Source organism: Leuresthes tenuis, unplaced genomic scaffold, assembly GCF_036924035.1.
Source record: "Leuresthes tenuis unplaced genomic scaffold, fLeuTen1.0.hap1 SCAF_16, whole genome shotgun sequence".
Lineage (NCBI taxonomy): Eukaryota > Metazoa > Chordata > Actinopteri > Atheriniformes > Atherinopsidae > Leuresthes > Leuresthes tenuis.
Window position 1 is genome coordinate 7357829 of NW_027325370.1, and position 13244 is coordinate 7371072.

Here is a 13244-nt window from a genome sequence, read left to right on the forward strand (position 1 = left end):
AAGCTAAATTTAAACTTGTATATCTGTATAAAATAAAAGACTGTAAATCTGGATAAACTAATTATTCTGTAAGGTTTCAGGTTTATGTTAATCTATCCCTTTAAGTCTCATACATACACTCAAACAGACACATGGATCCTGAAATTCTTGTATTGCACATTTCCTTGAGCAGATCACATAAATCCTGACTGAGAACAATCTCAGGAAATGTGCTGTGTGGTGGGGCTGGGTGCGGCTGTCCGGGGGTAAAAAGGAGGATGAGGAGAAAGGGGGGCAGTCTAAACGCCACAGCTGCAACTCCAAAGTCAGACCCAGCTGGTCTTTCCTGTTTTTTGGCCTCGAACTACACGCCACGTCCTGTGGCACAACGGCAGCCAAACTCTGCCCTGCTCTGCTCTGAGCGAGACCGACAGCAGCCCAGGGAACTGCCCAGATGACAGGCAGAGAGAGCTTTACCCTGTCTGCACAGAGTGAGGAGAGCTTGCTGTCCTCACCTTGTACGCTTTGATGAAGCGCACAAACACGGGGAAGAACACAGAGGGTGGAGTCGTCTTGGCACTCTCTCCAAAGTAGCTCACCACACTGTTGAAGGCTTCCTAAAAAAAAGATGGGAAAGGAAGCAATGTTTGTAAACACTGTCAAGCTAGGAGCCATTAATGAAATGTTACAGAGCTAAGTGTGGGACAGAGGTGTGTTTTGGGTATATTTTAATTTGCTCCAGTGGATACTTTGAGGTTTAGAATGTGAGGACAGTCCTGGATACCTCTGCTGTCTTGGCGTCCTTCTGCAGCTTGTCCAGCTGTGTGTCACTGGACTGGATGAAACCTTTCAGGACTGAATGATCATGGAGACTGCACTCTCTCCTGATGAGGTCCATGCCTTTGCCCAGCTCCCGGACATCAAGCAGCACATTTTCCAGAGATACTGCACACAAAGTCATTAGAGAGTGTCAGAGATGTATTTAAACTTAGATACACACTGAAAGAATATCAAAAATGTTTGATACAAGCTCACCAGCTGCAGCTTTATCCACAAAGTGCAATTCATTGTGGAAGTTGGCCAGTTCAGTGTACTTCTCCTTCACAATGAGAGCGATGTAGTGGAGCAAAGTCATTTTTCTGTCTGTGGACTTCGTGTCTAGAAGCTGTGCAATGAAAAAACAGATGACATAATCAGCAAAAGCTATGCAACAATAAACTGTGTCTGTTTTGGAGTTGACTGGCTCTCTCGTCATTACTCACCAGATCAAGACTTTGTAATTTGAATCCATAAACACAGCCTCGTTTGCTGCTGTTCATATAGTTTCCCAAGGCTAAGATGATCTGCAAGCAAACCAAAAGAATGAATTCTGAATACAAAACACTTCTCATAAACATAAAGACATAAACACTTCTCACTTCAAGCATTTTCTTCAGCTTTGGCGAGGATTTCACTGAGCCAGAGGCAGCGATGATGGCGTTGAGCTGTGGTGTGAGCATGCTGATGTTGTCTGCAAAGTTCCCGACAAAGGTGATGATGTTCATTCTTTGGGTGAGCCTCTCAATCTTGCTGAAGAATAACATGAAGCGATCTTCTTCTGCCAGCTGATCCAGTGGACGGCGCTCGCGCTCGTACTGACGAAAGACCTTCACTTCGGCCTCAGTGGGCAGGAAACGCATCAGACACTCCACGAAGTCCACGGGTAACGCCTTGAGGTCAAATCTGAGAAAATATAATATATATCAGAAACTTGTACTATCAGTGACTTGTTATAATTCAAGTATTTGACGGGTGCATACTTCTCTATTGCTTTGCAGATCTCCTCTGTGGTCTTGTTAGCTTTTCGCAGTGTGATGGCTAAGTTCTTGGAGCGGTTAGCGTCCAGAAGCGTGACTTTGTTCACTGCTTTCTGGGCTACTTTGCTCTTCGTGCAGATAGGATCAACAATTGGACCCTGGGCTCTTGTCTTAAACAGCTCCTCAAACCTCTCCAGATCCAGCTCCTGCACAGGAATTACACTTTACTGCCTTGTTCTAAACATGTATGAAAGACCCTGAAAACATAGTCAGCTTCATAGCAAGTGCAGGAAGCTTCAGCTCTAACAGACTACACACAGATCCCACATTAAAGAAAAACCAACGTGGTGTCTCAGTGGGGTTTGGGCCTAAAGAACAGTTCTAATAGACTTTTGTACAGATTTCAAGAAATTCAAAAAATGAGGGTTTTTTTTTTTAATTGGTCAACTATCTGTCTTTTAAAATATTTATGTGTTTCTGTGTATCCTTTTTTCCTGAATTATTTCCCTTTACTTGACGTAAAGAACAAACTCAACTGAAAAAAAGTTTTAATCCATATGTTACCTTATCTTTTTTAGCATTTAGAGACATTTGAAACCAAGATATATGAAAACAGCAAAGCTAAGTGTTGCAGAAGTCTCTTCTGCTGGATCTACCTCAAGCACACGCTCATCATCTATCTCATTGAAGACTGTGCCATTGATCTGATTAGGCTTCAAGGCTGTCCAGTTAAATACAGGCAAACGGAACTTGGTCTTGATAGGCTTCTTGATTCTTATAGCTGTGGTTAAGATATAAACACAAGAATATATCAATTAAAAACAGCTCTACAGCACATAGTTGAAATGAGAGAAAAGTATAAAGTGCCAAAGAGAAACACCATTTTGCTCTTACCTGATAGACCCACACTCAGGATGACGGAGGGAGAAGCATCTGGCAGAGGAGGAGGTGGTGGGACTGGTGCAGCTGTAATTCATGTGCAAGAGGATATTAAAACACTATATATTCCATTTATTTGTATGTTTTCTTAGTCTTTTACTATACCTTACCAGGTTGTAAAGTATAGTAAAAAGTCATTTCATAAACACTCTAAGAGCTAGCGAAGGCTTTCTGCACACAAAGGAAACAAGTTTTGTGTTTCCCTTTCCTGTCTGGGTTAGACGAACAGAGCTGTGACCCATCACCTGACTTGGCATGAAAAAGCAAAGATGTGGAACTGAAAATAGACCCTCTCTGAGCGTCTACAGTTGAGCGACTCAACTTTCACATACATGTGTCATCAGATATAATCATTGTGAGTCATAGTTCATCACCTGAGGCAGACGGTAGAGGAGGGGGAGGTGGTGGAGGAGGCGGAGGAGGAGGGGGAGCTTCACTGGCTGGTGGTAAACTGGTGTCTGGTCCTCCAGGTTCTGTCAGTCCAGCTATTGAACCCAAAGACAGCTGCCCAATGTCCCCCAAAGGGATGCCAAGGCCGCTGCCTCCACACACACCCCCGACACCCAGCGGCTCGATGGCGATGTCTCCGTCAGGTTTCTTGTGCAAACGGATGGTGCCCTGTTGCTCCAGCTCAAACAGCCGCTTCTCGATGTTGAAGTGCCTCTGGAATGCTGCATCCTTCTCCTTTATCATCCTCCTTAGGGTGTTGACCTGGGTGTTGCTTGACTCGTATGTCTCCTGAGAAGTCACCAGGGGGCAATAAAGAGCTCATCATGATGACTCCACAAGCGTAGAGAAACATCCTGTTTCCTTTTGACCTAATTTGCCATTGCAGCAATTTATTCAGCCACATGCATCTGAAAGTGATCTTTGCTAACACACACACGCACGCGCTTATAGAGAAAGTGAAGCCTTTTTGATGCACAGAAGATGAGATATATTACATCATGACATTACCCGTATTGCATGCAGGTCCTTATCTTTCTGAAGCAGCAGCTTCTCCAGATCGGCTACTTTCATCATTGTTTCATTCTCAACCTCCAGTAGCTTTTCCGTCACCTGGGAAAGAAGACGGAGGGAGCGACAGAGAGATGAGACAAGAACTGATCCTCACAACAGGCATCTTTCCTCACTCCACCCCCTCCTACTGCCTCCTATACACTGCATCATCGATAAGAAATAAGATATACACAGCAGCATGACACAGCAAGAACCTGTCCCAGCTCTTAGTTTTCATTTTGACCACATTACACATGTTGCTCAGGAATTCACAAAGAATCTTCACGCTCAGACTCCCCCATCATTCCCGACCTCTGATAGCAGAGTTTGTTATGAAATTCCAAGAATGATGTCAGGGCTGCCTACGACCTTTCCATGAGAAGAAGATCTTTGCAGAGCAGCGTGGGATACACAGGCAGCGGCCCAGAAAGAACAATAATAAGATTGTTTCACACACAGTGTTTTCCAGCATTCTCCACCCAATTATTATCCCGAACCACTTGTGAAAAGCAAACACAGAGTAGATTTCTAATTACCATGAAGAAACAGCCAAGTTAAATACACAGTTCGTGAGCGACAACAACCTCATAAATGTGCCCTGAGAGCAGTGTTGGTGGTCCAGACTGGGTGGTGCACTCACATGGGACAGGTGCTCCTCCAGCTCCTCTACCTTCTCCAGCGCTGCATTTTTCGTCTCTGCATCTTCAAGCAGGCCACCAACATCGAACACATTATCCAGGTAGGCCTGGATCTGCACTGACAGCTTGTCACTCTCCGTATGTTTACATTTCTGACATTAGAGACATTGATTCAGAATTAGTGACACTGTATACACACGTAGTCCTGTGCTGTCTCCACTTTGGGCCACTTTAACCAGAAGACAGTTTCCTTACCTCAAGATAGTCATCCAGCCCCAGTTTGGTGAATTCATATTGCAGATGGACTCTGAAGTTCATGTCCTCAACTGAGTGGACCACAATGTTGATGAACTGCATGCAAGCGACCTGGACCACAAATGCAAAGAGACCAAGGCCAGCGTTAAACCTGAGATCTGTACCGAGATATGGGTACATATTCCATGGACTCTTGCATTTACACCTGGTGTTAAAATGTGTTTTACTTATTGAAGATTACCAGATAAAGAGTGCATTTTAAAGATGGGCGGTAATAAGTTTTCAGTTCAAACTATATTCATTTGTTCAAACAGGCAAACATTCACACTAAAAAGATGCACCTGTACACAACACAAAGGCCGTCCTACCATGAAATCAATGTTTCCCTCCTCACTGCGGAAGTAATCCATCAGTCTCTCAAAGCGATGCTTCTCTTTACAAACCTAAAACAGAAAAGTCGCAGAAAGTTACAGTTGCTTTTAATACTGCAAATACTCATTTATTTTTGTTTCAGTAAGATTTGTTATTGTACAGAACTGTTACTCATGGAGTATGCCTACTTTTCTGTTGTGATACTTCTGCTTTAGTAAATTATTCAAACAGTTCTCCCACCACTCAGTGTTTTTACATCTGATTTGCCTAAAGTTGCTTTTATAAAGAAAAAGATGATGGTGTAAATCCACCATCATTTTCTCAAAATCCTCTGCATGTTAGTTGAGGAGAGCTTACTTGTATAACAACATCTTCTTGATATCAGAATTCCTGGGAAGGAAGGCCAGCAAGATAAAAATATGACTTTTTTTGCCAACATCCTGCATAGGAATACACTGAAGGAGGAAATTTGAGAAAAAGAAAAAGATGCCTTCTTGTGACCAACCCGGACCAAATGAAGTAGCTGTGAATCAAAAACTGGGTAACTGGGTACAACCCTCTTTGAACACCACAGTTTTCCTTCTTTTTATTTTATTTTAGAGATATACAACCTGGTGTTAATGCATAATTCTGGAAAATGCCACTTTTTTCCACTGTGGATTGATTAGCTCTAGAGCTTTTACTTGCAAGGTAATTGTCCTGTTCCTGGGTTTAGATGACTGTACTGGGAGAAACTGAGAAGCAAAGCAAATCTTTGAGGTCTACCAGCCCCCACTGGGGAGCTGATCTTTATCATTGTTCAAGGTTGCCTCACATCTGGTGTCTTAATGAGACTAATAACCTCAGACGAGCCCCCACAGAGCTTTGCTTACACCCTCAGTAGATGTGAAAACATCAAGAGCTCCTCAGCTTTCATTCCCCTACACAGGCACTTTAAGCATTTATCAGAGAAGTGGGAAATCATGACAATTTAATGAATATGATTTTTTTCTTTTAGTGTATCAAGTCTTGTCTAAGTAACTAGATTAAAAACAGAAGTTTTTCATGTTTCATTAAAAGTTGCTTTGGGCACCTCTTTGAAGTTGTCAAACGCTGAGAGGATGATCTCGTGACCTCCTCGGACAAGACAGACAGCAGCAAGTAGCTCGAGGACCAACGCTTTTGTCCTAGAAATGCGGGAGAAGATCATCAGTGCAACACAGCTAAACAGAATGTCTGTCTGTTCGTGCAAGCCTCAAAATTGCTACAAATGTCAACATTCAGGGACTCAAAGTTATAATCCACACTAAGGTCTTTATCGCTTTTTAAATGTTTGCCCTCCTAGCCTTCATTATAAAATGATCAGCTGCGGTGGGTTACCACTAATCTGCCTTTAGTAAACATTCCTTTTGCAGCCTGTATATGCGTCTCTGATCTTTGACTTCAGAGAGAAGCCAAGCCCCATGGAGAATGGGAAGCATATCATATGAACTGGCTGCAGGGTTTCCCCAATTGTCTGACCAAGCCCTGCTTCTAGGGAGACGGGGGTCTTCAGTTCTTACCGTGAGTTCTTATTGTTCATGCTGAGAGCAATTTCATTGACAGCATGTGCATGAGACATGACCATATTGAAGCCATACTGTATGGAGACAGAGACACAGAGCAGGATGTGGTAATAAAAAAACAGCGTATATCTGCAGCAGTTGTCTGCACAGGAAACACATCAACCTGTCAGACTGTGCTCAGTACAATACAGTTTTGGGTGGAGTGTTGGTGTTACTGCGTAGTACCTGGTAGTTCATGATTGCTCTCAAGCACATGATGCAAACATGCACATCATCTTTTTGACTCACGAGCCGGGAGTTCTTGATGGTTTTGCTGTTCGAAACAGAGCCGTAGCTGCAAAAGATGGCAGAAGTTAATATCTCCCAGTGATTCAGTGATCAAACATTCAATCACGGCTGACTGCATTTATTTCTAATGTTTATCTGCTATTTTCATGACTCGTGTTGTGAGTATGCTGCAACGAAAGAGAGACAGAGAAAATTACAGAGAGCAAGGACTGACTGAAAAAAACTTTTTGAGGTTACAGATGCATTGTGGGAAGTAACTGGTTTCCTTGCTGCTGTCAACAGACCAAGTGTAGGCTCACACACTGCTGTTATGTAACTGTATTGCACAGTCATCATGTGCACATAATATTCTTTTTCTTCTGCAGTCTATAAGCGGCTTTAACTGTGCCTCGTGATGACTTTTTTTGCACACTTTTGTAAAGAAAAAACACATCATTCATACAGTTGTCCTAACACAGAATCAGTGGTAATGTACTCTAAATGTTGGGTTACAAAGCCGGAAAGTTCCGCTTGGTCCAAATTTCTAAAAATGCTGTCAAATAATTCTTCTTTTTTTTCCTCGTCAGAGTTCGCATTCATCTCGTCTGTGCAGTGGTGAGGAGAACTGTCCAACATATGCAGCTGCTCACAGCTGGCTCTCATCTGTAGACAGTGCGGATGCACATCTGGGCGGATGAAGGAGGACCATTAACAAGGAGAGACACATTGTGCTAAAGGTCAAAGACTTTCAGCTTTTACATCTGATTGAGTTTGTGCAGACCAAAGCCAAGAGGGAGGTCACCTGGCCTTTAACCTATCAAGGCATTCTCCTAAAAATAAAACAGCACCAGGAGAGCTGGCTGGCATGCTTATGTCCACATGTTCACAGCATTCAAGGTTAGCAGAGCAAGGCAGTAACAGGGATAGGTAATAGCGGGGAAGCTACGTACCGCAGGACAGACTGGCGGGCAGAGTGCACCAGTGTGTTGCAAAAGGGCTGAGTACTCGAATGGTGCAGATCCTCTATGGACCTGCTCCATGATTTAGCCTTGTCCAAGAAGCCATCCTCCCCATTTTCCAGCCCCTCAAAATCCAACCTGGGCCACAGACAGACAGGCAGACAGACAAGGCAAGACAGAGGCACAGGAGTGGAGATGAGGGATGAGGGAGGTTAGATTAGCAAGGCAGCTTGGTAGAGGGCCAGGGGTTATCACAAGAACTGACATGAAGCTACATGATAAAGCTCAGCACAGAGATTCTGATTTATTCAGGCAAGCTAAAGCTCAGCACTGTATCTCGTAGCATCTGTCCAGTAACACATTCAGTCTGCAACATTAGCGACAAGGCACACAAACACATCTAAAGAAAGCAATGTTCCAAGAGCACATTTCAGATGCACAGGCACTTTCCGACAGGCTCTTTAGGAGGCAGCAATTCAACCCAGTTCCTTACAAATGGTTTGCATGTGTGTGTGTAAGTATACTCACATGACAGCACACTGGGCAAAGGAGAGGTACTCCACTAGGACATCAAGACCTCTGTTTTCGTCATTAAGGAACTCCCTGACCCACCTGTGACGTATAGGAACAGAGAGGGGTTAGCTGGGCACCAAAAGAAGAACACACCCTCCCTGTATCCTTTAGGTCTGCATTTTACACGCTAATAGAAGAAAGACACAGAAAGTAAACTATAATTAGTGTGAACCCTGTGGCTTGAAAGAGGCCTTCCTACAGGTCCCTTTGTAAACAAATCCAGTCTAGTTTATGCTATCCCTCCTTTCATTAATAATAAGTATTTGTTTGGTGGGTGTTGTGCCTGCTTATATAATACTTTAAAAAATAAATATATAGTTAGAATAGGCAGTTCTATCAAAGAAATTACAAGAGATTCAAGGTAAAAGGGACGTAGTAGATGCCATTGGTATAGCAGATTATTACAACATTTTTACAAGCAGAGGCAGTTGTCACCAGTTTGAAACAGGATGGGCTAAAATGACTGTGAGCTGAGACCAATGGCAATGGATGACGTACATGTGAACATATATAAGTGTACGTATGTGTACGCATGCAGTATGCTCACTGTCCTTAATAACAGTTTAGTATGAAATCTTCTGCCACAAGTTGCTTAACCCCTTTTTAAACCTTCTCTAGATTCCACAAAGTGCTTTACAATAAGTTCCTCATTCACACAAGCACTCACACACAAGTAAACATAATGTTTCTACAGACTAATCTGCTCCTGACATGGGAGTGATCATCAAATAGTTCTCATTAGTATAGCTGTAAAAACTCCTGAAGAATTTGTAGTAACAAACTCATCATGATTGCATTCAATTAATGACAAGTATAACAAAAAACAAGTTACAAGTTTTAAAGACTCCATAATTTGCACATTAACAACTTTATAATTTTATATTTAAGTTTAAAGATTCAATGTTCAGAGAACATATTATTTTTCTAATTCTTTTCATTCTTTATTTGAGCTCATTCTATATTTAATGTTGTTAAGTAAAGGAAGAAAAATCTAGACTATACACAAGGTGTTTCAGAACATGCACCAATAAACTACATGACCCCCAAAAGCACATTTATACAAGCCCCAGGTTAACCAGAATGAGCTTCTTAAAAAAATAATTACCCAAACTGTCCATCTCAAATTAGGCCTCTTGAACTTTAATATGTGTCTACCAACTTTTCCTTTACAAAAGGGAATTTATTTTTGAAGTTTTTTAAAGGGCTTTCACTTTTCATTCAAATCACCAAGCTGAAATTCTAGTGAGTTTGAAATTGACTGTGTGACACTGATTCGTCTTCATCTGATTTACTATTGAGCAAAGTCACTTCTATGCTTACCAGATGTCAGCAGTAACTTTAGTGAGTATAATTTCATCTCAGCTAACACAATTTATGTCATAGACTACAAGAATAAGAGTAGAAATATTGTCAAGAGCAGTTTTCAGGGAGCTTTCCCTGCCTTGACTGAAAGATTGCGGAAAAGAAAAGTCCATGGAAAGTAAATGAGAGTGGGGCTCCAGATTTCCTTACTGTTTAACTCCGGTTTTCTGGAGAAACAACTCCAAACAAAGGAATTCCCATTGCAACCAGAGAAAGAATGTGGAGGGCATATGGCTGAGAGAGCGGGGCTCAGGTCGAAGCCCTGACACTCAACAGTATTTAGTCTGCATCCCCCGCAGACCCTTTTACCTCCTCCCCACTTCTTCAGGAAACTCCAGGAGGGACAGGATCGGGGTAAAAGGTTCTTAAAATAGTCTTGAAATGCTGGTTATGATTACAGACTGCTAGTCAGCCAATGGATAAGTCAGGCAGGAAACTAATCAAGCGGAGGGAAGGAGGGAGACGAAAGGGAAGAGAGGTGTGCAGTGGAGAGGCAGGGAGGTTGGCTGATCATCAGTTTCCTGCCTCCCCCTCCTTTCCCTCCTTGCCTGTGACCTCCTCACTCTTTCTACTTCTCTGCAACCAGTTGCTATTTCAGATTTTCTTGGCAATCTCAGGAAAAACACTCCAGAAATGGCCCAGGATTCAAACACACACACACACACACACACTTTTAGACACAAAATAAACCAGCATCTGTTACACTTAATCCCACCCACTGAAGTCTTCTGAAAATAGATAATTTTTTCTTTCTTTCTGGGAAATGCACTGAAACAGATTTTTATTGAAGAGGCATAATAGCATAAAAGTTATTCACGGAGCTCAATAAATTCTATGGAAATTCAAAGCCATTTTATAGGCTCCATTTTGATTTCGGAACAGTGGCAAGTCGCTGCAGATGCTTTTTATGCACACATATCTCCATGACGCTGTATTGGAAATCTAAGGTAACCTTTACACCTGCAGTAGCTGCAGCTGAGTTCAAACCTGTCCACAATGTGACAGAATAATTCAAACAATCCATTTGTTCTATTATATGCTTGTTGTGTATACACAGAAGTCTCCTTGTGTTTGCTCTTTTCACCGTGTCCAGAAATGCAATGGTCAACCAGGCTTCCTGCCCCTCTGGCATACACAACAAAGCTTCCTGCTCAACACTATGGAGGAGTGGACGAGGCAGCACAATGGCTACCATCTGGGCATTATGACGACCAGCCCCGTGAGGTGGAGCTGCAGGGCTTGGCAGGTTAAAACAATGGGGGAGAGCTGGGCACCAAAGCTGCAGGGTCGCAGCAGCAGGAGCACACAAAGGAATATTCTTTACAAGGGAAAACAATAAAGTGGTTTCCTCACCAGTAAATACAGCTGTGTAATTCATCAGAAGATAAGAATCAATTACCCAATGTGGTTTGTCCGCAGTGATATCTCCAGCTCCCTTAAGACTTTTGTTGATTCCTGCACACGCCTGCGAAACTTCTGGAAGACATAAAGAAAAGCAGAGCTTGCTCTGGATTTATCACAATCAGTCAATGATTAAAAGGCAGAGAGACACCACAGCACCCTTTAAAAGAATCTCCACCAATCTATGCATTTGTCTACATCACCCACAGTGCAGGCTTACCAATGACCAGATTAGCCGACGAGGAGCTTTTATTAATCTGTTTAGCAACATTTCACCAGGCAGTTTGTAAGATTTATTACACTAAGAAATCAGATTTTTCAGCAAAAAACCTTGACGTGCAAAATTTGGTGGAGCTCCCCATTAGCAGGACACTGAAAGATCATTTGTGAGGTCCAACCTTCCGTGTGACTCCAGGGTCTAAGTAGCCTCTGAGCTTCTGGATGTAGGTGTGAGGTGGATTCTTCACCTGAAACCTCTCCTGAAGATACACAGCAGAGCAAAGCATTGTAATGTGAGTTTGCTGCACTCAGAGTGCTGCTGAGGAGTAAGCTATGAGGACAGGAGTGTGCACAGCATCTGTGCAGGTTTGCTACTTTGTGAATTCACCTGGTCGCAGATCAGGTCCCACTTCTTCTCATTGTCATACTGTCTGAGGAGCCGGGCTTTGTCTGGAGGCAGATTCATTGAGTTCTGAAAATATAAAGTTTTAGCGTTAGTTTGATTCACATATTTCCTTTTTTCTGCTCGTCTATTTATAGTAGCTGTGACTGAGTGTGCGTCAGTGCTTTGTAGGACTGTGGCGCCAGCGGCAAAGCACAGGACAAAATTTTGTGGACTTGCACCATGACCTCACTTCCTGTGTTGACTTTCAGCATCCTGTCACAAGAGATGATCCGCATCTCCTCCAGTCTGAGTCTCATTCAGGCTGCACTTTGTTTTTAACCACAACATGCTTCTATCAGAGCACAGGCCTATTATCGGACCTGTCATCTCAACCAGCCATAAAAACACTTCAGCGCCGCATGAGATGTCCTGAGGCATCCAGTTTTACTGGCCTCAAATTAAATCCTAAATGTTCCAATTTGTGTTTGGAGACCACACCATTTACGCAGTTTATGTCCTCATAACAACTGTAAAATAACGAAATAACACAAACTTTATGACAGAAGCTTTTGAATAATTGCTTCCTTCACTGAGCTGAACGCTTGTAAACAGGGGCTGACAGGGAAATCCTAAAAATGAGGAAGCGCAACAATAAAAAGGATCCCGCCAGTCCCTAAAACTGATTGCCTCAGTGAAAAACATGTGGATTTCTTTTTTTTTCTCAGGGAACCTCATTTATGCCAGTATCAACAGTGCAACACAAGCCTGGCCACAAACTGCCTATCAACTTGACTTTTAACCTGCAGCTGTAACTCAGTCTGTTGTCCTGAATGCAGCACCCTGCGCTGTTAACCCCCCCCCCCTTGCCAGATGTGGTGTTCATATATTTTTCCAACATTTAATAGATGGAAAACATCACACACTTATTCCTATGACAACCACTCAGTCACCAGCAGCAGTGGAACATCACATGCGAGTTTATCAGAATTAGTCTTCCAGACTGAGACAACACTGGTCATCCCATCAGCACATCATGAATCACGTTTTCTTGGAGGGCAGAGGTCAGAGGAAAAGGAGTGCTTCTCCTATGCTTACATGGTGCTAATAGTTTCACAATAAATGGCACAGTGTGTAATCCCAACTTGCAGCAGCTTTAACTCTCCAATAGAGGCCACAGAAAAGCCATTTACAACAATATACGAAAAATGCAAAAATAAAATATGGCTAAATCATAAGAAGCTATAACTGTAGTGGAAATCAGTGCCAACACATTGCATAGGCAGTATTTTGACTAACTTAAAACCCCCCAGCAAGAAAGCGCAGGGAAGCGACATGCATACCAGATGTTCAGAATTATAGAAGGAATGTGTCCTGTTTATAGAAGTAGTTTATGGTAGTAAATTTTCTCCCTTGTCTGACCCACAAGCTGCTCTCTCCTCCTCTGCCTCTCCGGGGAGAAATTTTACCTACTACACGGTCTTTGTGAAGGTCATACTCTGAAGTCAAGGGCAGCATCATCCATCTGTATCTGTCTTGAATGAATAATCTGTCTGAGC

General features: G+C 42.7%; 1 protein-coding gene across 5 annotated transcripts in view; it reads right to left on the bottom strand.

The window, feature by feature from the left end:
- The window catches only part of fmnl3 (formin-like 3), a 30241-nt gene that overhangs the window by 5743 nt on the left and 11254 nt on the right, over positions 1–13244 (bottom strand). For 4 of the 5 annotated variants that reach the window (XM_072367884.1, XM_072367887.1, XM_072367885.1 and 1 more), the window contains exons 2-22: positions 11692–11775; positions 11483–11563; positions 11083–11159; positions 8277–8360; positions 7740–7886; positions 6748–6856; positions 6520–6596; positions 6051–6144; positions 4975–5049; positions 4607–4717; positions 4354–4503; positions 3672–3773; positions 3089–3452; positions 2670–2741; positions 2432–2556; positions 1779–1981; positions 1398–1701; positions 1242–1322; positions 1015–1144; positions 764–924; positions 495–596 (exon numbers count right to left, since the gene is read on the bottom strand). In XM_072367884.1, the coding sequence (XP_072223985.1) occupies positions 495–596; positions 764–924; positions 1015–1144; positions 1242–1322; positions 1398–1701; positions 1779–1981; positions 2432–2556; positions 2670–2741; positions 3089–3452; positions 3672–3773; positions 4354–4503; positions 4607–4717; positions 4975–5049; positions 6051–6144; positions 6520–6596; positions 6748–6856; positions 7740–7886; positions 8277–8360; positions 11083–11159; positions 11483–11563; positions 11692–11775 (2733 nt within the window). The remainder of the gene's footprint in view (positions 1–494; positions 597–763; positions 925–1014; positions 1145–1241; positions 1323–1397; positions 1702–1778; positions 1982–2431; positions 2557–2669; positions 2742–3088; positions 3453–3671; positions 3774–4353; positions 4504–4606; positions 4718–4974; positions 5050–6050; positions 6145–6519; positions 6597–6747; positions 6857–7739; positions 7887–8276; positions 8361–11082; positions 11160–11482; positions 11564–11691; positions 11776–13244) is intronic. The other variant, XM_072367886.1, reaches the window with a different exon arrangement.